This window comes from Podarcis erhardii (genome assembly GCF_964252035.2).
Source record: "Podarcis erhardii genome assembly, chromosome: 5".
Lineage (NCBI taxonomy): Eukaryota > Metazoa > Chordata > Lepidosauria > Squamata > Lacertidae > Podarcis > Podarcis erhardii.
In genome coordinates this window covers 46,358,187-46,383,627 of record NC_138509.1, presented here as the reverse complement: position 1 = coordinate 46,383,627, position 25,441 = coordinate 46,358,187, and the positions used below count along the sequence as shown (strand labels likewise).

The 25,441-nt window shown below is 40.8% G+C and overlaps 1 protein-coding gene across 1 annotated transcript in view; it reads left to right on the top strand.

Annotated features, from left to right (window-relative positions):
• The window catches only part of HTRA1 (HtrA serine peptidase 1), a 43,531-nt gene that overhangs the window by 4,672 nt on the left and 13,418 nt on the right, over nucleotides 1-25,441 (top strand). Inside the window, exons 2-3 of the mRNA XM_081863856.1 lie at nucleotides 17,401-17,500; nucleotides 17,840-18,044. Coding sequence (XP_081719982.1) covers nucleotides 17,401-17,500; nucleotides 17,840-18,044 — 305 coding nt within the window. The remainder of the gene's footprint in view (nucleotides 1-17,400; nucleotides 17,501-17,839; nucleotides 18,045-25,441) is intronic.

The following is a 25,441-nucleotide window of genomic DNA, read 5'->3' as shown; positions in this document are numbered from 1 at the left end:
GGTTCAGGATTAGGTTGTGTGATAACACAACTCTTTCATGTTCAGCTGGTATATAAATTTACATGTGTGGGTTAAACCACAGAGCCTAGGACTTGCCGATCAGAAGGTCGGCGGTTCGAATCCCCGCGACGGGGTGAGCTCCTGTGCTCAGTCCCAGCTCCTGCCAACCTAGCAGTTCGAAAGCACGTTAGTACAAGTAGATAAATACCGTAGGTACCGCTCCGGTGGGAAGGTAAACGGCATTTCCGTGTGCTGCTCTGGTTTGCCAGAAGCAGCTTAGTCATGCTGGCCACATGACCCAGAAGCTGTACGCCGGCTCCCTCGGCCAATAAAGCAAGATGAGCGCAGCAACCCCAGAGTCGGTCACGACTGGACCTAATGGTCAGGGGTCCCTTTACCTTTACTTTATAGCCCTTTGAGTATGGTGGGACTTTCTTAGAATCATAGAATTTTAGAGTTGGAAGGGACCACGTGGGTTATCTAGTCCAACCCCCTGCCATGCAGGAATTTTTTGCCCAAGGTGGGGCTCAAAACCATGACACTTGAGATTAAGAGTCTCATGCTTAACCGACAGAGCTATGCTCTACTGACTGAGCTTTGCTATGTAAGCATCAATAGAACTGAGCTATCTGTGACCTAAAGAGCCTTCCAGCATTTTGACGGATGAGGCTGGCCTGACCTTGTGTTATAAATTACTGTTGAAGGCTATATGCCAGCTAGAACATGGTTTGGCTTTCCAAAAGATTAGTCATGTATTATTGATTCAAATGATTGTGGTCCTGAGGTTGTCTGATTAAAAAAGAAAAGAAAAAAGTTTCAGAATGGATGCAGCTGCAACTTTTAAAATATTTTGCCTCCACCTCTTCAGTCCATAGTTAAAACAATTTATTTTATAACTAAATATAAAATAAACTCCTGTGATGCTGCTCTTCAGGAACAAGCAAAACAAAATATTTTTTGTACAACTTTTAACTGTTCAGGAAGTTTTCTTTTGTATCCTTATTGAAAATGGCAGTGCCCGTTTGTATCATGTTTTGTTTAAAATTTGTATTGTAACCAATTGGGAATAATTTGAAATCTGTTCATTGTAATTAGCAGTGTGATCTCAAAGTCTGTCTTTAAAAAATGTTCGCTTTAAGCATCACAGCAGTACAGCTGTCTTGTCCCCACCAAGTTTAAACATTCCTAGTTGCTGAAGGAAAGTTTGCAGAGCATTACTAATTCCTGATCTATGCTGCTGCAGGGGGTTTGGGTATGTGGATATTTCCCTTCTGCCCAGCTCTACTTGATCCTGCCAGCAGAATGTGATAGGCATAAGGCCCTGAAATGAGGCAGAGCGGACAAAGGGTGTGTTGGCCTGGGTCCTAACCTGGACAAGCAGACAGAGGGGTGTGATTTGGGTCTCTGTGCTGCACTAAAGCAGGTCCTCAGTTACAGAGGGGGTTGTGTCACTCCATTCAACCACACAACTTCCAGACTGGGAGTTAGGATTGCCCTTAAAACTTGTTTTTCTATCCCAGAAGGCTAAGAGTGGAAGATGTAAAAGCAAAATGGAAAAAAGTTCATTACTTCCATTCAGTACAAACCCATGCTTGTTAAGTGTGTGCCTATGACTCACACATCAGTACTTGAAAAACATATTGCTTTCAACAGCAATAGAGAAAGCAATGCACAATCAATACATTAGCAAACACAAGAATCTAATAAAACAGCAACAATCATAGTAGCCAGCGGAAAAACCACTAACCTCAAATTCCTCAGTAGTCTTATAAAAATGTACATGAACCAGAAACTTAAATGGATGCTCTGAAGCCTACTAATACATGTATATCTTCACAAACTCTCCAGAACCCTACAAGGATTTATAAAAGGATAATGATTCAAATGTCTTCCTTGTGGAAGCTTCCACTTGTCCTCCTGAGAAGATATGAACAGATTTTAACAAAGATACAAACTTAGATCATTCAGTCCCTCTAAGGATCCATCCCCTTACAGATGAAAGGATTTCCATCTCTCATGCACATCAAACTATACACATGGGTTTATCTGTCCTTTTGATCATTTAACTTGGCCTTTTCTGAACAGTAGAGGCTCAGAGAAGTTCTTCTGTTTCCTCTGTAGTCCCTTGAAAATCTGCTCCTGTGGGTTGGGGGACACTTGGAAGTGGGGGTTGGGGAAAAAAATGCCCTCACATGTGAACAGAGGAGCAACGTGGGATCTGAGCCCAAAAACTTACCGTACTCTGTTGACTTCTGCTAATAGTGCAAATTTCAGACATTTTCAGAATTCTTCAGACACTGGCTGATTTTTTCCCCTCTCAGCAGCTCTGACATCATTTAATTGACAAAGTTGGACAGAGCACTATTTAAATGTTGCCACCTGTCTAGTTTTTGACCTGATTACCCAGTTCCTAGGCTTCTCGTCTGGTTTTTAGACATCTCTTTGTCCCCCCCCCCCACTACTTTCCCCCTCTTGACTGTAATGTGTGTGCTATGAATATGAGCTACTTAGGAGGTTGGTTTTTTTTTGAGAAGCAGTGTATATGCCTGCATTTCCTCCGGCTGGGGCTTTGTCTGGATGTTAGTAGGAACTAAAGAGAGGGACTGGAAAAGCAGGTCTCATCCCTGATGCAGCAAAAGCAACTTTTGGGTACTGGGTTTGATCTTTTTTATAGCAACTTATAAAGGATGCTTGAATGGCCTCAATAAACAATCGATTGTATAATTCTGGGTATTTTATTTCATATCACTTTCTCAGGGAGTACACTGTTTCCCTTTTTACAAAATGAGGTTCTTAATTAAAATAAGTTTTGATGTAATTCCCAGGATTAACATTGTTTGCTCCTTTTTCAAAAGCATAGCAATGAGTTGCAGTGCACAGTTCTTTCCTCCCTCCGTTCCCTCCTTTTTTGCAAGCGCTTAATTGGACCGAGAGATTGAAATTCTCCTTTGCCCCCACCGAATCACCGCCTCATAGGCAGGGATATGAATGTTGTGTGCTCTGCTATTGCTCCTCAAGTGCTTTTGCCTGTCTGGAATGTATCCTTGCACTGTGACAATGGCTCTTGCTTGCCTTAATGGAGGGTTGTGCATGCTTAGAAACCCAGTGCTTTGGCATTGCTGGCATGTAGCCTCCTGTCAGATCCATTGCCTCACCCACCTTTGCCTTTTGTCTGACCCACTGGCATGTAACCTCACCCTCCAGGCTGGAAAAGGTCCACCATCATCTCCCTATTTGTTCTGCTGACTGATGAAGCTCCAGCCGAATGGCCCGGCCACCTGTTTTGTGGGGAGAAATGTGTTCCTCAAACGTTTTTTTTTGGGGGGGGGGCATGTTGTGTTCTTTGTGCGGCTGGTCTGCTTGCCCATGCTTAATAATCAGCCTGTCTGAAAATACTATGGATACTTGAAAAAACAAATGTTAATAAGACACAAGACTACTAAAAAAAATTAAAACTCCATATTCAGATTTGTTGTAGCTGCAAAACACTTGCCTGAAAATAGGTCATCTTTTTCTGAATGCAGCTTGAGATATGGCAAGGCCCCAGTGGAAGAATGCTAAGAATTGCTATAGACATACCCTCGTTGTATGAACTTGGTCTGCTGATGGAATAATCAAGACAGTATTTTCCTGGAGATTGCAAATGAGGGAAGAGGTATGCTAGATATGTTGGATCTAATACAAGCAAAATTTTGTATGATAGAACCAGTCCCTTGACTTTTGCTCAGGCGAGTTCAGAAAAAGCTACTGAAGTTTCAGAGCGTATCTCGGTTGAGAGGCAAACTCCATGAACTACACAAGCTGCGGCCCTGAACCTGCCGTGCTGGGGGAATGTTTGCTATAATGAAGTTTCACTAATGCAAAAGGTAAAGGGACCCCTGACCATTAGGTCCAGTCGTGACCGACTCTGGGGTTGCGGCGCTCATCTCGCGTTATTGGCTGAGGGAGCCGGAGTACAGCTTCCGGGTCATGTGGCCAGCATGACTAAGCTGCTTCTGGCGAACCAGAGCAGTGCACGGAAACACCACTTACCTTCCCGCCAGAGCGGTACCTATTTATTTACTTGCACTAACGTGCTTTCGAACTGCTAGGTTGGCAGGAGCTGGGACCGAGCAACAGGAGCTCACCCCGTCGCGGGGATTCGAACCACCGACCTTCTGATTGGCAAGTCCTAGGCTCTGTGGTTTTAACCCACAGCGCCACCCGCGTCCCTTAATGTAAAAGATAACTATTTGCAAATACAGTGCTAAAGTAAAACATAATTGCTCCTTATGTACAATAGATGCCCCAATCTAGCCATAGTAACCTACCAGTAGAAACAGGTTCTATGTGCGGACCTGCTTTAGGAGAGCTTCAGAAGGCCACTGGACAAGGAAAGTGTGTTTTTGTTCAGCATCCTGCTATGGACTGGTGGTCCATTGGTCAACTGTTGTTGTTTTTTTTAATGCCCAATTTTTCCATCAAAAATGTTTGCAAGTTGTAAGATACAAAGATTCCACGTGTTAATGTCACATCTCCCTTTCTTGGTTTTGTAACTACACATAAACATATTTATATGTAACACATTATGCCTAAGGCTCTAACTGCACATGCCATTTATTTTATAATTGCTCTTGAATGCATGTTCCTCTGCTCAAACAACAACAACAACAACAACATTGCTACCATGGAACCCACTCTTCTGAACTGAGGCCCTAGCATGGAAAAGGTGAGGAGTAGGGAGGTTTTAACCATTTGCAATCATCCAAATCTGGGTCATGTCCCTTCTGCCTTCCATTGACAGAGGAAATAAGCTCCCATTAAAACAGGAGATTTGAAGCAAATTGCTACCATGAAAGCCAATGGGCCCCATTAGGACCATAGTGGGGGACAAAGGGTTAAAGCCCTATTGTCACCTAATCCAGATTGGGCACTTCATGCTGATAGGGGCTTTTTGGGGGGGGGGGTGAAGGGCTTGTACTTTGGGGTAAACTACAAAGTAAAGTACGGTATCTTTTTTTGTAATAAATTTTTACCCATTTTCAATTACAGTTCAATAATAGCCTCATTTATAACAATATAAATTTATAATACAATTATTAATACCAATCATTTAAATACCAGTAAGTAAACTGTTGTCACCATTTTCTCTCTCAGCCTGGAAAGAAAAGTGGTCTATCAAACTGCAGATGACTCAGTAAAGAACCTTAGTTCCTTGGTAGCTCACAAGTCTCCTTTCATCCTTCCTTCCAGCTGAAGATATATGAGCAAATATACTTCCAATTAAATTAAATTCCAAGTCCTCTTAGTGTTATTCAGTTCACTTTGTAGATAATAAAGGATGGGGAAGAACCAGCTCTAAGTTTCCATCTAAACCTTTTGCAAAATAGAGCTTCCCTCCTTTTTTCCTTTTTTTTTAAACACAGAGTTTTGTTTGATGTTATATTCAATATTTATAATCCAATTTCTTCCATCCTCACTTGTACAAATATAATTTGAACCAGCATTCAGAGGAGGGCTGCTGAATCATAAATGTAGAGAAGAAAACATTAAATAAAGAAACAGTAGCCTCCCCTCCCCCACCATCTTTTGCACCTAATGAAGTCTTACCTCAAGTTCAAACCTTGAAGTCCTTGCAGTTGGTTTGTTCCACAGTTTGTGATCTCATCTCTTCTAGCACACGCCTGTACTTTAGTCCAATTAAGCTCTAATTAACAGGAGAATCTCTGCTTCTTAATGGTGGCATTGGAGGGTTTTCAGCAAGTCAAGTGCTTTCACATTCAGTACCCCCCTGCCCCCACCCTGCATTCCATGCTGGAGCGAGAGCCAGGTACTGAGACAAACTGAGTGAAGCCGTTCTCCCCGTCCCTGGAGGGAATGTGCAAGGATGATTGTTACCCTGAATCATCCTTGTTTTTCCTTCGCCAATGATCTCCCGCTGTCATGGGGGCTGCCTCCATTAAGGCAGAGCGGAACCGGAAGCCACAAAGTAAAGTATCTTGTGTACTTTGGCCTTGTGTGTATGTGCACCATAGCTGCAGAGTGTTTGCTGCTAGATCGTGCCAATTTTATTATGAGGTTGACTTTCCCAGTCCTTGGACTACTGCCTGGGGAATAGAGTGAACTTCTGAGACCACAGTAGCTGGCCATTCTTGGTCTAGATGATGAATTGTAGTATGAAGTTCTCTGTCTCTCAATGTGGCCCTTAGGCTGAACTGCCCCCCACCTCAAGTTCTGGCATGCCAAAGAAAAGCAAAAAAATTACAAAGCAAAACACTGATGAACTGTTTCAGCGCATGCTAACTTGCTCATGTATTGCATCCCATTGAAAAAAGTGAAGCAAGTAAGCTAAAGCCAACTCTGGCCTTGCTACTTTCTACCCATGCACAAATCAGATGAAGATGCATTCATATTGATTTCTAAATTTAGAGCAAGCCTTGGGAGTGAGTGGACAACTATTAATTCAGGTGCAGACTTTTAAAAGGTTGTTTTGATTGAAAACTTGATTATCCTTTCTGTTACACAAACGTTGCTGAATTATTACCAAAAGCTTATTATGCCAGATTTAGGAGAAACACATGGCTGGAAGTAGACTTTCAATGTGCTTGCTGAATTCCAGGAATAAGATGTTGTAAATGGGATCTTGGATTTCAAACATGTATCCAGATAAATTTGTAGCTAGTTGTGAAACAAACATAAAATGATTAAACTCCTAGGCACTTATTTTAGTTTGCTTTGAAATTTGACTAAGATTTACAAAGCTTCAGCGCTGTGTGGGAGCTGTCTTTTCCATCTGTCTGTTAGTATTTTAGGTTTTTTGTTTTGGTCTTGTAGGCTATTTTGTATTTATTTATTGAGACATTTCGTGGAGACAGCTGGCTCTTTGTGCCTACAGCAATGATCTCTGGTGTACTGAATATTAACACTCATCAAACATTCTCTTTCACTAGAACATTCTACTAAATGGAATAGCTACATCCTGTTTTCCAAAAGCTAAATGTTAAAAATTTACATAAAGCCCAAATGTGGGTGCACATTTTTGTTATCACATTGAGTCCCATTTTCCTTTGACCATTTTATTTCCCTTCAGCATGGTTTCCTGGCCATCAAAGTAGAAGTAATTATGAAAGCCCCATGTTTTATCTATTATGTTATTAATTTAATTGGCAAAATGAGTAAGAATTTACTTTTCAAATCAAAGCAGGTAAATATAGATAGAAAGTAGGTCATGGATAAAGAGTTGGTCACATTGGCTTGGTTCAGACCAACCACCAGACCACAGTTTAGTGCTATATGAATGTGCCTCAAACTCCCACATCCCTTCAACTCACATGCTGTGATTGCTTTCCTTACCACTTGTTTACAAACCATAGTTTCCATTACATGTGAACCAAGCAAACCATGGTTTGGCAACATACAGGAAAGAGTTGGATTCACAGTGCACCAGGAGAAGAGTATCTGTGTGAGGGTGAGGCTGGTTCATGTCCTGCTGAGCTACTGTTTCGTGTTAAATCTGAACTGAACTAGCATCCTCTTAAAATCCTGATGGTTCAGTTTTATTAACAAAACATAATTTATATTTTAAGACATATTTAATCTTGGCTAAGGGACGCGGGTGGCGCTGTGGGTTAAACCACAGAGCCTAGGGCTTGCCGATCAGAAGGTTGGCGGTTCGAACCCCCACGACAGAGTGAGCTCCCGTTGCTCGGTCCCTGCTCCTGCCAACCTGGCAGTTCGAAAGCACGAAGTGCAAATAGATGAATAGGTACCGCTCTGGCGGGAAGGTAAACAGCGTTTCCATGTGCTGCTCTGGTTTGGCAGAAGCGGCTTAGTCATGCTGGCCACATGACCCGGATGCTGTACACCGGCTCCCTCGGCCAGTAAAGCAAGATGAGTGCCACAACCCCAGAGTCATCCGTGACTGGACCTAATGGTCAGGGGTCCTTTTACGTAATGTGAGTTGCTCATGCAGGCAACCCAAGGGAGTCCTCGCTACAGGCTTTGAAATAGGTTGGGCCAGTGCTGATGGTCCACAGCCTGACTGGTGAGGGTGTGGAACAGGATGCAGAACTGTGCACTTCATTACCCCACCCTCTTAAGTGAGAATCCCCAATTACGCAGCTTAAGAGTTAAGCTGCCACATTAACAAAGGCTAATGCTAATCAGGATTTGCTCTTCGTTAAGCTTTCTTTTAACTGAGGTTTGACGCAAATTCAGAATCCCACTTAAGAGAAAAAACCTAGCAAGTGCTAACTGTGGCTAACATTAATGGCAACAAATAACTCTTAAGGATGCATAATGCCAGTGGGTAGAATTAGTGGTATAAAGGGGAATCCTGTGGTTGGTGTATGATCCCTTAAACACCATTAAAGATGGACCGAATTATGTCTGCAGGAGCTTATATTACTTTTCAAGTTTCCTCACTTTTCACCTAAGTTACTCTGTTTGAGACAGGGTCTGTGATGAGCCTAGTCCTGTCTGTTTCACTGTCCCCACTGCATATCTTACCTTCTTAGAAATCATTTCCAGCACTGTTCCATATATTGTATCTGAGGCTCCTGAGCAGAACCTTTGTAAGGCAGACCCTTTAATGCTGGAGTTCATTTGCTATAGAAATGCCCAGATCCCCATTTTTCATCAGCTACTGAGTATCTGTCATTCCTGGGTTATTTTAGTCATTTGGCACTGTTCTCCTTGGTTTATTTCCCTTCCTGTCTCGTCAGAAAGCTTTCTTCCTCATTGATTTTGAAGATCAATAAATGCTTCTCAAATATTTCCACTGATGTAACTTCCAGACAGCTTTGATGGAGCAAATGTAAAATGCAGTAAATAATGTTAGGAAGCCCACTGGTAATATTTGGTAATTTTAAGGGTAGCTTCTTTTGCAGTTTGCCAAGTTTTAATTAAACTTCAGGCCAGCCATCATTGATGGAATATTATAACCATTTCAAAAGTAGGGTTGAGAAATTGTGGTTAAATACTATTCACCAAGACTATTGCAGCTGAGAATAGAACCGTTAAGTCACGAATTGTCAACACCTACTTTAAGCAGTACACTCACTTTTCTTTACCAAGAAATGTTCTATTTTCCTGCTTTTCTTGCCGATGTTTTGTAGCAGCTGGTACCACTATAGTTGTGAAGATGTTCGGCTGATTCATACACCACTGACTGTGGTTTACAATTTAGCAGGGAAAAGACTTCCTGTTTAGAGCCAAGCTATTCCTGCATGAAGGAACAAACATGACTGCATTCTTTATTTTTTATTTTAAAAAATAATTAAAAGGGACTAGCCTAGCCAGGAACTGGACTAAGAACTGTGAATCCCAGGTTCAAATCTTAACTCAGAGCTGTTTCATCCATTACAATTTCCAACATGGAATTGTAGTGTAGGAAAAAAGTATGTATATTTTCACATTTGAAGTGCAATGAGTTTTTCTGCTCAGACACACCAGATGGGCAGGCAACACTGAAAATAAACTTTAGCCACACTTAAAATAGCTTTATGCTGTCATATTTTTCCTCCTTCCACCCCATCCCTATTTTGTTTTGTGCCATGTATTTAAAAGCAGGTTCCATCTTGTTTTTATTATTATTATTGATCTGCAGACTACACGGGGGGGGGTCTCTTTTGGCTGAGAAGTAGAGCAAAAGTGCTACAAACAAACCACTCACATTGAATGAATTTATCCTATGTAGAGGTCAAAGAAGTGCCCATTCATTAGTTATCCAGAGTTTTGTTATCCTATAGCAGATGTTAAGCAAAACATTAGAAATAAAGGCTGTGTTCATGGAAACAGACACAAATACTATTTTCTGTAGTGGTTGTTCAGGACTAAGCAGCTTTATTATTTACAAATAAAGAAGAGTGCATCCCCTTGTGTTTTACAATGTTACATAAGGTTTTCTATTAATGACGGTGTGCCTGTTAATCTGGTTTCAATTCACATGTCCTGGTAGATAAAGCAGAGCCAGGGAGAAGCACTGCAGATTTGGGATTGTAACTAAAATTATTAAATGGTTTATTGATATACAATAGAAAACAGAAAAAGAAATATGTGAATTGACCATATAAGAACATAAATGGACATCCATCAAAGCTCTGCAAGATGGATAGCCTATCTCTGATCCTCCAGATATTGAATTGCATTTCCCATCAGACCCAGCTAGCAAAGCCATGGTCAGTGATGTAGTGCAGCAACACCTGGAGCCTTAGCCTAGCACCCTAGCATCCCTGCTGTATAGTGTAAACAAAGCAGTACAATATCACTAGAATCATCATCATCAAGCCTATGCAGTGCGAATAACAGCATAACCATAAGAAAATTCACAAACCAACTATAATTTGCATAAGAATAATTAGCAAAGCTACCAGTAAAGAAATCTGAATAAGAATAAAGCGAGGACCTATTTGTCTCTCCAGCCCATTTCAGTTTAAAGCACTGTTTTACCACTGCTCCCTGAAGAGCAGTGGTCCTTGCGTTGTAGCAAGCTTCTCTACACATGGAAAAGTAAGCTGTTTGAGGCTCTCCAAGTATAACTTAAAAAACTCCAAGTTAAACAGCTTGACTAACAGTGCTGCTGCTACTTAGGAGAAGGTTGGGGTGAACACGTGTCTTCTGCAAGATCTATTACAGAGAACTTTCCTTTTATTATGCACAGAGAATTCAGACTATTACTTCCATAGATTTATTGCTTAAATATATTTTTTATGGATTGGTAACACTGTTCAACAGCTTCTGTACATACATTATTTGAAACATGAATGATTATGTCCAATCAGCTTTCCCTATAGTTCTCTCTAATCGTGGTGAAACATCCTATGTTGCATTTAAATAATTGCTCCTGTTTTCCAAACACTATAATTACTTTCCTTACCCAAACTGTGAACTTGCATCTGAAATGTAACCATTATGAAGAGTAATATGTTAAAAAATAAGGACTAAAAGAGAAAAGGAGTGCCAATGTTAGCTTTTCCTTTCCGGGGGGTGGGGGTGGGGAATCCCTGGCATTGCTTTCATACTGAAGTCATACATAACTTTGGTTTCTGTGCAGAAAACGAGGTATGCTCTGGCTTCATGAACAAACTGGCGCTGATCCTATAATGCTGTTCTTTCTCATTGTCTTTTAAACTTTTTCTTTAAGGTCTATGGAGACCAGAATCTTAAGTAAAATTTAACTAGCTCTCTTCCATGGGGCTGTGGACTTTCTGTTTTTCAGAAGCTATCCATGTTGCCACACAGAAATCTATTGACCCTCTATGCACATCACCATAAACCAGGGTTGCCAACTTTTCTGGGCCTGCGGGCACATTTGCTAACTGAACAAACTGTGGATGCCACAGACATGCCACAACCTAGCACATACCACAGCTTATTCTATTAGCTACAGCAGAATGTTTTTTCACACCTTTCTATTTTCAGCAGGGGGAGGGGACCCTGCAGGCACTAGGGAATGCCTCTATGGATCCCTGCCACAAACCAGACACAATGGCTAAGACCCAGACTAAGTACTCACTGGTTTCAATGGGAACTAAATTAAGTCTTAAAGACGTAATTTGTCCCAATGACTTCAGTGGGGCCTATGCACAACAAATTTAGTCTGCTTTGTGTCTGGAAAAGTACTCTGGAGTAAGAGGAAAGCCTAGATGTTCTCACCATCTGTAACACATGCAAAGAAATGTATCTATTTTCTACAATTTTTGTGTGTGATGAACAAGGAACTTGCTGTTGATGGAAACCAAAACCTGAACATAAAGACTTATAGTGTTAATATTCAACTTTGAATAATGCAGTAGTGAGTGCTTTTGGTGGCTAGGTCTATTGAGTGTTTTTGGCATTGCATTTCTCTTATTCAAGGCCTGTTGGTGCACATGCAGTTCCAGCCCACTTTCAACTTACGTGTAGGATGGAATATGCTTAAAAGGCTGTTACCCATGTGCTGGGCAGTGAGTGTGCAAAATCAAGAGCTGTGGTAGTGGCCAAGTGGGTGATCTATCAGTCAGTAGGTTTTGGTTCAAATGTGGCCTTTGTCATTAACATGCTAGACAAGCCACTCTCTTGTCAGCCTAGGCTCCTCTCCCATTTTACGTATGGGATAATAATGGCCAATCTTACAACTTTGTTGTAAAAGTTATATTGTATCAGTATTAATTATTATTATGTGCATCCCACATTGCCACAATTTGAGGTGTTTCTGAAGGATAGCCTTCAATACAACAACTCTAGCAAAGTGTCTCTAGCAAAATATTAGCATAATGTCCATGAAATCTAATGCCATGGTAAATCTCTTCATCACTAAAGAGCTTTAAGATTCACCTGAAATGTGTGCATGTATATGTAACTGTTAAGTTGTGGATGAACATATCAGACGACACAGTGATTCTTCAAACAGCTCTTGTTTATTCAGAGGCCAGAACAGAACTGAAGGGTTCAGTCAGCCTGCTTATATAGAGCTCCAGTACAACGTAACTGTAACAATTTTCTAAAATTATCCAATCACTGAACGTCACTTTCGATCCCTTATTTGCATAACTATCTACAGTATCCTCCTGCTGGCCCAGTGTGAGAACTTCAGTACATAACAGTAACAGAGACTGAAGGTGTGCATTGGCAAGATCTTGCAAATTAAACTAGGGCAAGCTTAGATGACCCAATCTCACTGCTCACAAGACATCCAATGAGATCATTGCTGAGGCTTGGTGAGTCCTGCTTAATTTTAGTCTGGGAACACTAAAACAGATGGACAGAAATGCTGTGGATTAAAATGAAAAGGAAAAAAAAACTTTATAAAAGATGAATGGCTATGGACAACTGGTAAACTGTGCTCCTGTGCATTTGCTACTTTTTATTTCTCCTTCCTGCCATGATTCTAGACTGACAAAGAGCAAGGATGGGGACTGGGAGAATGGTGTGCAACAGAAACATCTTTTCCCATGCTGAGAGACACTCTGAGGAAAGCACTGTCCCCTGAGAAAATAGCTTGAAAAATTGTGAGGTTCTTTCATTTGTCTTCAGCGAGGAACTTGAGAATGTGTTTCTTAACTGCTCACAGAGTTCCATTATGAAAGTCCTAGCAATCTGTGTATGTAGAAGGCAAGATGTTTTCCATTAGATCAGTTTCTCTCCCCCACAACATCTGTTGCAAAATTGTGTTATACAACTCAAATGGTTTGCGCAAGAATAACGTAAGATACACAAGAAAAGCCCTTCTGGATCTAACCAAAGGTACATCTAGCCCCAGCATCCTGTTTCTAACAGTGGATAGCCAGATGCTTCTCGGGTAGCTTGGAAGCAAGGCATGAAAGCAGCAGCCCTGCCCATTCCACCCCAAGATACAATGCTCCACACCTTTATTTAATATTCATGATTGTAGCTGTTGATAGGCCTGTCTGCAAATTTGTCTCTTAGACAACTCTTAAACATCTTGCCATTTTTATCTTCTGGAAGAGAATTCCATAAGTTAAGCATGTGTTGTTTGAAGAAGTCTTTTTTTATCCTTTATTGAATATACAGTGGTACCTCAGGTTACATACGCTCCAGGTTACATATGCTTCAGGTTACAGACTCCACTAACCCAGAAATAGTACCTCAGGTTAAGAACTTTGCTTCAGAATGAGAACAGAAATGCAGCAGCAGCAGGAGGCCCCATTAGCTAAAGTGGTGCTTCAGGTTAAGGACAGTTTCAGGTTAAGTATGCACCTCCGGAACGAATTAAGTACTTAACCTGAGGTACCACTTGTACTGCTAATCGGTTTCACTAGATAACCCTGAGATGTAGTATCAAGACAGATGGAGGGCAAAACCCCTTTTTCCAACCACTTTATTCACAGGTAGATATAATTTTATAAATATTTTATTACCAGTTGAATTAGCCTTTTCTCTGAAGAAAGATACTCCAAATCCTGATCTTACTGGTTGCCCTCTTCTCCAGCTTTATGGTATGCACTTTGAGGTGGGTTCAGTAGAACTGTACAGAGTATTCTAATGTGGCATTATTATGTATCTTAATAAAAAAATTCCTTCCAGTAGCACCTTAAAGACCAACTGAGTTAGTTCTAGGTATGAGCTTTCGTGTGCATGCACACTTCTTCAGATATGTATCTTAGCTGTCTTGTTTTCACCTCTGTCCTAATAATCTCTAACATGGAACTTGCCTTTTTCACAGTCAATGCATACTCAGAGTTGACAAGTTATTAAGCTGTTCAACATGACCAAGAGCTCTTTCCTGGACAGTCCCCATCAATTTAGACCCTTAAACCTATAGAAGAAGCTAAATGATTTGCATCTTTGTGGTTCATTTTACACATCTCTTCAATCTCCAGTAATCCCTGTACATATTTGTTATCAAGCAGTCCAACTTGTCTTGGTTTTTTGTTTTGCTTCTTATTATGCGTTTGAGCCCCACGTTGGGCAAAGCATACCTGCATTGCAGGGATTGGACTAGGTGACCCTTGTGCTCGAATTTGAATTTGGACTTGGAGAAAAACAGACAGAAAGTTTAGGCTTGACTCTGCTGAAATGTAACATTGATGTGGCCGCAAACTTTGTTCTTTAGGGATCCCTGCAAGTTATAGGCACACCCTAGATTCCAGTATGCTCCGTGTTTATATTTTGTAGGTATTGCAAAGGCACCATAAGTTTCACCATATGGGATAGACTCTGTAAAGAAGCTACCCTTTGAACCTCCTACTGTTTGGGAAAGCTGGTCGGGGGCTGCTGTCTTCATAGCATTATCATGCCTATATATCTAATTAACAAAATTTAAAGACAACTGGTTCAATAGTCATCTTTAAATTTACTTTGCCCAGTATACAATGTGTGGATGAATTAATAGTTGAACTATTTAGTGTAGTGACTGCCCAGACAGTGATTTACACTTATGTGACACTTCAGAGAGTTAACTAAATGCTGGGAGATCTGGTTCCCCACCTGTCCTCCCCACCCCCGTCACTAAATTATGAAATGATGGTTTGTCATTTCTAACCATAGCTAGGTATCTCTTGCCTGCTGTTACTTAGAAATCCCATGGTTTTTGTTCCGCTGCAGTTGCCATTTCTTAAAGTAAGACAGGAAAGGAATTTTCATGGAGCACAGCAGTCAGCTCTGCCTCTCCTTCCAAGGAGAATGTTTACTCTGAAGAGCCATACATTCATGTTGCAAATAGATAAAAACTGGATAGATCTAAGAAAGGGATAACTGTTTATAGAACTCTCATCTTGTATGTTGTGCCAAAGTTTCGTTTGCTGCAAAAAGACAGAAACACTATTTCATTATGAATAGTGTTTCTGTCTCTCCTTTTTTGCAGTAAATGTAACTTTAAAACCACATACAAGATGAGAGTTCTATAAACAATTGTCAAAGCAATTGTATTTCCTTTAGGATGTGGTGGCTTAATTGTTCTGGTGCAGCATCACTGTTGCATTCCACCCCAATCTCCAAGCAGTACAGGATTCCAGGGGTTCCAGGCACTTACTCAGGGTTCAGTTTCTTTGGAATGAGGGACAGTGGAGACCATGGTGTCTTTATGATATCTGGTTTATTTATACATATATACAACCTGAACCTACAATGGTTAATGCTCACAGCTTTAACAACCCCAGAAGGTCTTGTTTCTCCCAGCCTTGGATTCAATCAGAACTCAAGCATGGCACTCACTCTCTGGCTTCTGTTTGCTTCTAGCAGCTTCCTTTGTCAGACTAACTACCCATACCAGGCCCTTGCCTGGCTAATTCAACAATGGAATAAAGCATTAGGTTTTAACCCTTGCTAGATCCAAGAATTAGAAGGGATTCATACAGCCTAACCTACCCCACAACTCACAACAGTACTTTGATGAATTGAAGGCTGTAACTAGCGCTGACACCTTATACCTGTGTAGTCTTTTCTTAAAGTGTTTCATTTGGGGGGGGGGTTCAGTTTATGGGATTATGGCTCATGTCCCAGCTAGAAAAATTACTGTTGTTGGTTTTTGGATCAATAATTTAGGTCTAGGGAAAGTCTATTGCTAAATATTTTGGCAGGCTGTTGTGGAAGTATTCCTAGAAATGAGACACATCTGTCAGTTACAGTGGTGCCCCGCAAGACGAACGCCTCGCAAGACGGAAAACCCGCTAGACGAAAGGGTTTTCCGTTTTGGAGGCGCTTCGCAAAACGAATTTCCCTATGGGCTTGCTTCGCAAGACGAAAATGTCTTGCGAGTTCCTGCAGGGTTTTTTCCCTTTCCCCCCTTTTTCCTAAGCCCTAAGCCGCTTATCAGCTGATCTGCTAAAAGCCGCTAAACCGCTAATAGCGCTAATCCGCTAAGCTGTCAATGGGCTTGCTTCGCAAGACGAAAAAACCGCTATACGAAGAGCCTCACGGAACGGATTAATTTCGTCTTGCGAGGCACCACTGTATAAGTAAAACAGAGCAGAATCATGAAGAGTGGTGGCCAGAAGGATCTGGGCCATCAGTAGCAGCTGATGGGAGACAGGAAAGTTAATTGAATTGAGCTATAAAATGCAATTGTCAGGGCCCGTGGGAGGTCTGGCTAATGTGTGGTTTTATGTCCGGGTCCTGTAAATGTTGTTTTACTGAAGTGAACATAGAATGCTATTATGGGTCATTCCCATAATAACCACTCCCTAGAGGTGAGTGTACCTAACCCTGTTCCTAGCAGGACGCCTGGCACAATGCAGATTTCTACCCAGAACTCTCATTTGTGCTGCAGTTTGCAAGCAGGTAGGAAACAGCAGCAGGTGGGAGTGCCACTGTTTCTTACTTTCTTCATACTCTGGACAAAGGAGAGAGGATGCTTAATCTCTTTCAAGCCCTCTGTGCATGCCAGGGTGACCAGCGGGAAGGGCTCATTGTTGTCACAAATAGACTGGCTAGTAAGCCAAACCAATGTTTGTTAACTCATGTAGCTAATTATACATAATTTTAGCAGTGTGTAAAATATATATTTTGATAGGAGAGGAGCCTCTGCTGAAACTGTGATGCTACTATATTAGATGATATAAGTAGTTCTTACCTGACATTTGTGAGAAGAGCACATAAGAGGTGAGATAAGTGGCACAGTTGTGCACGGCTCTGCTATGTAGGTGAGGATGTTTATGATATGGTGATATGTGAAAATGCCCTGCCTTGTGGCAGCCTCAGAGGTGTGGTGACTCATTTGATAAATATGGGGATGCTAAAACTGAGTAATCTTCTTTGTAATATAATGAGACCCAGTGCTTTTATTGGAGCAAGTTCCCCCCACCCTCACAATTTTATTAATTAAAAATAATCTCAACAACAGTCTTGTTGTGACCTCTTAGACTATTTTTTTAAAGAAATGTTTTTCATAGATATCAGCTCTGTTTTTAATATGAGTATTTTGCAACTCTTTATTGCTGACATTGATGAATTATGACAATTGTTTTATTTTTCATTCCTCAGGCCAGGAAGATCCGAATAGTTTGCGGCACAAATACAACTTTATTGCAGATGTGGTGGAGAAGATAGCACCGGCTGTGGTTCACATTGAATTGTTTCGCAAGTAAACAAGAAATCCAAGTTTTATTATTTAACTGGAGACTTTATGGGTTTTGTGTGCTGTTGTGAAAAACACTGATGCTATATTTTAATGTTGTTTATGAATATAACATTATGTGTAATGTATGAATAGTATAGCATACATTATTTTCTTAGTGACCAGCTTTTTTAAAAAAAGTTAATGCATTAATATATGTGTTGCGAAATTCCTTTATGTCTCATATTCTAAGGTATCATAAAACCAAATATATCATAATAGTGTGTAATGGTCATAGAAGCAGATTGTCTTTGCTATCTTCAGAAACTGCTTTGCTTCTTGATCTTGAAATTCCATGTCTTTTAGACTGCCTTTTTCAAAGAGGGAAGTTCCTGTTGCCAGTGGGTCAGGGTTTATTGTTTCCGAAGATGGCCTGATAGTTACAAATGCCCATGTGGTTACCAACAAGAACAGAGTGAAAGTGGAACTGAAGAATGGTGAAACACGTGAAGCTAAAATTAAAGATATTGACGAGAAAGCAGATATTGCACTAATAAAAATAGACACTACGGTAAGTCAATTATGAGCAAGGGATTATTTATGCATCTGCTATTTGATTGATATTGCTATATTCTTACATGAAAAACTAGATTTATAGCAAATGATGGGCTTGTAAAGAAGTATGAATATATTTACATGCCAAATATATAGTTGAATCAAGTTTAAATAAAACTTTCAACCATATCAAGATACTTAGGATGTCAGTATAGCAACAGATTCAATACATTTTGATTTGTAGTCATTTTAAAATTCACCTCCTGTGAGAGTGATGCAGTATCAGTCATCAAAAGGGTCTAAAACTTTTTAGGGCTGCAAACTGGCAAAGTTGTTCAGCAAGACTAAAAAATAAAGTGCTACATTTTTTTAAAATCCCCATTTCATGTGATTTTGCAAGCATGTAAGAGCAACTTAGCCATAGTATGAGGAGCTGATATAAATGCCAGAACCAGTTATTTGAATCATAGAATTGTAAAGTTGGAAGGGACCCTGAGGGTCATCTAGTCCAACCCCGTGCAATGCAGGAATCTCAGCAAGCAGTCCCCAACCAATTTGAACCCATTCTGGACCCTGATTGTGCAAGGAGATTTATTGCTGCACCATTACCTATTGTTACCCATCTAGAAAGAGAGGCAATGATTGGCTGTGATAGAAATACACACAGTTAACATTGATTCAGTATTGCCATGCACACATTGACATACAGTCACATGTTTCTACAGCCGTGCTTGGACCTGCTGCTTGTGTGCAAAGGCTGCACATGAGCAGAATAGGAATAAGCATGCTAAGCTCTGCCCCCATGTCACCATGGCTGCTGCCCACCACAGGTTAGGGGGGCAAAGTCTGAAGCAGGGATAATAATAATAATAATAATAATAATAATAATAATAATAATAATAATAATAATAAATTTATTATTTATACCCTGCCCACTCTGGGCGGCTTCCAACAAAATATTAAACTACAGTAGTCTGTTAAACATTAAAAGCTTCCCTAAACAGGGCTGCCGTCAGATGTCTTCTAAAAGTCTGGTAGTTGTTCTTCTCTTTGACATCTGGTGGGAGGGTGTTCCACAGGGCGGGTGCCACTACGGAGAAGGCCCTCTGCCTGGTTCCCTATAACTTGGCTTCTCACAGTGAGGGAACCGCCAGAAGGCCATTGGAGCTGGAACTCCGTGTCCGGGCAGAACGATGGGGATGGAGACGCTCCTTCAGGTATACAGGACCGAGGTCGTTTAGGGCTTTAAAGGTCAGCACCAACACTTTGAATTGTGCTCAGAAACGTTCTGTGAGCCAAGGTAGATCTTTCAAGACCGGTGTTATGCTCTAAATAATGTACTGAGTCCTCACTCTACCTTCCAAGTTGCAGAGAGCAGACAAAGGGGCAAAGGTTAGTGAGCTCATCCCCACTCCTGCGAACATATGTGCAGCCCACCAGAAAAGGGCTCATGCATTTTCAATATCTACTTCCAAAGTCTGCTACCCTTTGACATGCAGTGCTCTGAATAAAGAATGCTGAGATGCTATCTAGGGCTGATGAGACGATGAGTGATGCAGTTCAACGACATGCAGTGGGCTGGCCTAATGCCATGGCTGGACCTTTTATTGTGTATGAATCTGAATATACTCCTACCACGCACTTTTCAAGCTCACATACAAAGAAGCGCTTCTAACGCACTGTCAGTATGGCTGGCAAATTATTTTTGCGGCGTCAAAACAGGCTGTTAATTCTGCATGGCTGCCTTCTTAACATGGGGTCACCCTGGGGCAAAAGGTACTTGCCTTTTCCAGGGCGATGCTTCCTCCCGTTCATGAGCCCTACAGAGTCCAGCTGGGAGCACAGGCTGTTACTGTGCAGATGTGCCCTAATTCAGTACTGCGGCCTTGGAAGGGGAAAGCACAATTAAGACATAACTCAAGTTCTTTGGAAAACATCTCCTGGCATGTGTTTGATTTCTGTCCGAAAACGTAGCAAGAATAATGTTTGTTTATGCCCTAGAGTGCACTCGGGTTTTCATGTGGTGAGCTTGCTTTGCCACTGTATTCATGCTATTTCAAAACCTCGCTTTAATGCACTGCAGGTGTGTGTTTGTGTGTGTGTGTGTTGTGTTATACAATTTGGCATATTTAAAGGGACAAATGCTGTTTCGTTTTCCATTGCTAAGTGCTCTGGGAAAATTAAAACACATACAATACTTTATTCAGTATTTCAAACCCTATTGGGGCTATTGATCCAGCAGTCATTATCACGTGGCTCCATCCTACTGCCTGGATGCCTTTTTTTTTTTTTTTACTGTGCTGCATAAATGTTTTACTTAAATATGCAAAGAGAACCTCATCCTCATGGGGGGAAGCATAGCTTTGAAGTGATGTACAGCGTGTTTGGGATGCCATCTTTGCTCTTTTTATGTATTATTAAGGATTTTTATGCCTGTAGAACAGGCAGTGTCGGGGCATATATCTACGATAAAGAGCTGTACACATATTTAAAAATATTAGCTCATTTCAGATAGCCGTGATCAGCATAGGTAATGGGGATTATCCTCCCACAACTTTTTAGGGATCTGGAATGCTGATTCAGTGCAATTGAGAGTTAGCAGAAAGAGTGAAATAAATATTTTTTAGTTTACATTTCCCCAGAGGTTTGGGAAGGAGGAGTTAAGAACATGTTATATCTATATAGAGAATACAATGGGTGGATCTTCCTTAGTTTACAGTGGTGGATACTGCTGCAAATTGGAGTTTTGGCAAGGATTAACAGAGGAAGTAAGCAGATGGACATATACAGTAGCTGAGTTCAGCAATTTCCTTTTAAGCATTGTTTCCTGGATTATTTTATGTATTGTTTCTGGAAAGGGTGAAATGCTCCTGTGAAATGCTGTTCAGTTACAGTATTTTAGCTAATGCAAAGAGGCAGGGCAATCCAAAGGGGGCAGAGGAAGGAAAATCTGAAGCAGAGACTCTTCCAAAGCCAAAGCCCTGCTGGATTTATTCTGTGAACCGCCCTGAGACCTCTGGGTATAGGGCGGTATATAAATTCAATTAATAATAATAATAATAATAATAATAATAATAATAATAATAATAATGGATTTAGCACTGGCAGAGCAGAAGGTGGAAGATCAGCATTTCTACCAACTTTCCATGCTTTTTTATTCTTATTTGTAAAAAAGCTTTGGTCCCAATGGAAAGAAAGGTAAGTTTATTGGCCTTAGGGACTGTGTACTCCCCAACCCCCTAATCCATGGGTAGGCAAACTAAGGCCCAGATCCAGTCCAATCGCCTTCTCAATCTGGCCCACAGACGGTCTGGGAATCAGCGTGTTTTTACATGAGTAGAATGTGTCCTTTTATTTAAAATGCATCTCTGGGTTATTTGTGGGGCCTGCCTGGTGTTTTTACTTGAGTAGAATGTGTACTTTTATTTAAAATGCATCTCTGGGTTATTTGTGGGGCATAGGAATTCATTCATTTCCCCCCCAAAAAATATAGTCTGGCCCCCCACAAGATCTGAGGGACCCCCTGTTGAAAAAGTTTGCTGACCCCTGCGCTAATCTGTGCCAAAACACATCCTCCAAAGCACCAGAGGAGGAGGGATAGCTGTGGAGGTTTCTGCAACTGCAACAAGGATGCTCCTTCCACAGAGAAGCAGATTCACAAAACCTTGTGGCCCCAGGACCTTAGGACTGCATGCTAGGAAGTTGTATGTAGTCACATCACACATAACTAAAATCTACGTAGTTTCAAAACAAGTAATTTTATATGGCTTTCTGAGAACATTTCAGCTTCTCTGCATTACATGCAGCCTATTAAACTTCATTTTGTTCACTATATGCTGCATTCTTCAGTTAGTTTATTAGTTCAATTAGTTTATTCCTACTAAGGGGAATATGTTTAACAAAGATTCTTACTGGGGATGTTAGACAAGTGCTCTTCTAAGTATAAGCATTAGACAATTGACTAATGAGGTAAAAACTTACCTGCAGTCCCTTCCCTGCTATTTTGCCACTTACACTTTAAATAAATAAATAAATAAATAAATGCTTAATTTGTATAGCACATGGGCTTATTTATCACTTAATTTGATAGTAATATTTAATGCATTTAAAAATGATTGTTGACTGTATGATTCTTTTAACTGTATTTCTGAAGCAGAAGGGAATATTTCCTCCTTTGGCCAGATAATGCAAATATGAGTACTAAATTCTGTCATGGGATATGGAATGTCTGCGGTAAAAAAAAAAGCACAAGGCGACTTACTCTAAAGATTCCACACCACTGACATTTCTAAAACTGCTGTGTTCTTTCATTCCCAAGCATGCAATTTTCCTTTAAGTGATGGACTTCTGCCTTAGGACAGACTGCTTTTCTAAACAGGAAAAGAAATTAAATAAAGTATTGAGTTACAGGCACCAGTAGAATGAACTGGTTTGCACTCACTAACCCATTTTTCCACGGAAAAGAATTTAGCACAAATGAGAAACAGATCTGTTGGGATGTCCCCTTCAGTTTCCATAAGGTTGTGCTGACCAAATGGAGATATATAGTAATATGGGATAATTTGAAGACATATTGAAGAGTGAAGGTTCTTTATTAACTTTGTTCTCTAGGGAGGGAAGTAAAAATTTATTTCTGGAAAACTTAACACAAGGGAAGCCCAAGAAAAGAAAGGGAGCTGTGAAAGTGAAACCATTAGTTGTCTTGTAGTGAGTTAGTCAACTGGTTCATCTAGCTTCAAATCATTTTTTGATTCTCTCTGACCAAATAAGTCAGTCTCTCTGTCTCTGTCTGTCTGTCTGTCTGTCTGTCTGTCTGTCTGTCTTTCTCCCTCCCTCTCTCTCTCTCTCTCTCTCACACACACACACACACACAAACCAAACACATATTCTAACAAGCAGTGCAAATAGGACTTAATGGAACTATAACCAAAGGGTTAATAAAGTTTTTCTGTTCCTTTAGCAAAAATAAACAGGACCAAAAAAACAACAACCCCTATCATGAATGCAGGTCACATATTGTGATTACATGATGACTGGTTGAAAGCCAAAACAAATGGAACTGAACAGACCTCCCACATGGAAGTTTCCATAGAAGAAAGCATAGAGTTGGAGTGTTCACCTTAGAAGCCAATAAGTCCTCATAGATCACTCTTCCCCTTTCCTGAACAGTGAGTGGTTCTCCCTAGACATTTTATTAATCACTTGGGCAGCTTGACTATACAAAACATGGCAACTTGGACTTAGAAATGTTGCCTCTCTTAGCTCCAAAACAAGTTCCTGAACGTCTTACCAATTAGTTGTCTGAATAACACAGTCCTGGTAATTGGGATGGATGCAGGAAATGCATCTCTTTCCTATTTAGAAGTTGCCAGAAATGTGCAGAGCTCTAAAATTACTCTCAAGGGTCATAGAGAGGATGCTGGTGGACACTGCTTATTTTTGACTTCTCTGATTTGAAGAAGAAATCCAACTGAGCAAACAATCATGTTCATTTCCAGTGCTTATGAAGTCTCTATTAGACCAGTGGTAGGGAATCTGTGGCATTCCAGATATTGCTGAACTAAAACTCCCATCGTATTTGTCTATTGGCCTTGCCAACTGATGAGAGTCAAAGACCAACATCATCATCCCTAGCTAACAGGGCCAGTGGTCAGGGATGATGGGAATTGTAGCCTCAAAACATCTGGAGGGCCGAGTTTGGCCATGCCTGATCTAGAGAGTCACAAGTTCCCCTTATCTGTTGTAGATGAATAATCTCACCCACTTTGAAAATGCAGCTAACTAGATTGATACTGGGACTAGTTCATAAGAATGGGAATGAACCTGTGTGAGCATCAGGACTCATATACTTCCCTCTTCGGCACAGTTGCAAGATCAGAAGCAATGGTCCCATTTTTCACTAAGCACCATTTATGTTTGAACAAACTGTGCTTAACCTTAACTGTGGTTTACTGAAACAAATTAACTTTGTATTTATGAAGCTGGCTTGTTTCAATAACCATAGCCAACATTAACCACAGTTTAGGGTTTAAAACAGAAGTGAACATTTTGGTTCACTTCCTTGTAGTTTCATCAAAGGAGAGTGCATGAGTCCCACACTTGTCTAGGCTCATTCCCTTAATAACTATAGTTTCTTGTGATGTCTGAAAGCAACCATAAATCATATAATGTTTCTTATTAACTCAAAGTGTTCTGAACTAACCTTTGAAGTAAGGAGGCCTGGTTACTGAAAGGAGGATGGTTTGTCTATTAATTTGCAAAAATGATTGTGTGTGACATGATCTAGTGTCTGCTGCAATATGGTGTAGAATCAGCCTTCCTCAACCTGTACCCTCCAGATATTTTGGTGTACAATTTCTATCCGCCAGAGTCAGTATGGCCAGAGATGAAAGGAGCTGTAGCCCAAAACATGTGGAGGACACCAGGTTGGTGGAGAATAGCGCAGATGCTTCTGTGCCAGGAGACCTAATTAGTTCCCTACCTGGCAGTCTTTTTTGCCATTTCACTGTTTGAGGTTTGCTTTTAGGGAGGTCTTAGTCTTCTGATGTGTTTTGAAAATAGCTAGTGACTTTTGCCACAATTTACTAATAGAAAAATTACCATCTGAGCATGTGAAACAGCTTTTAGAGCCTTTTTTGTTTTTGTTTTAAAGAAATCTGCCTCCATTAGATCTCTTAAAACCACCAAGAGGTAAACTTATGAGAAGAAACATTTTGAGGTCCAGTTATACGTTTTAGGGTCAAGATCACTTCCACATGTTTTGTAAGAGGTACCTCTGAAACGCAACCAGTTTGTTTTCCAGAACTGTTGGCCATTAACATAAACACACACAGCTTGCTTTGCTGCTTTCCACACAGGCTGTGTACACAGAAAAATAGCCAAACCCCCCTCTGGCCACACAAATACAGTAACTGCAGTGCTACAGAGGGGAAGAGAAACCACATGAATGGATCAGACAAATAGAAGGGAAAGCAGTGGGTGAGAGAGAAATTAGGAGGGCAAAAGTTCGCCTTCACTTCCTACTGCTGAAGCAGGTAGGCCTCAAGCAGTGTTGGTGCCCTAGAATCAAGTTCATCACCTGGGTTGGGTTTGGTTGGGATCAGAGAAAGCCTGCAACTTGTTTTAGAGCACCAGGCCACCAAAGACTCAAGGGTTGATTGTGGCAACAGTAATGAGGCAGACACTGATACTGGATTAAACTATTGTCACAACTTTTATTGTATACAATAACAACAACAAAAGTTACTAGGACTAGCTAAATTATTAGGGGTGGGGGCCTCAGTCCTGACTCTTTGCACCTGATGACTGGTCTGGCTGTCCATTCCTGCCCCTTAATTACCAAGACAGGAGTTTGACTAATATAATAAAGCATGCAATGAAAATCTAGTAATTACCCCACTAACTACTCAAAAA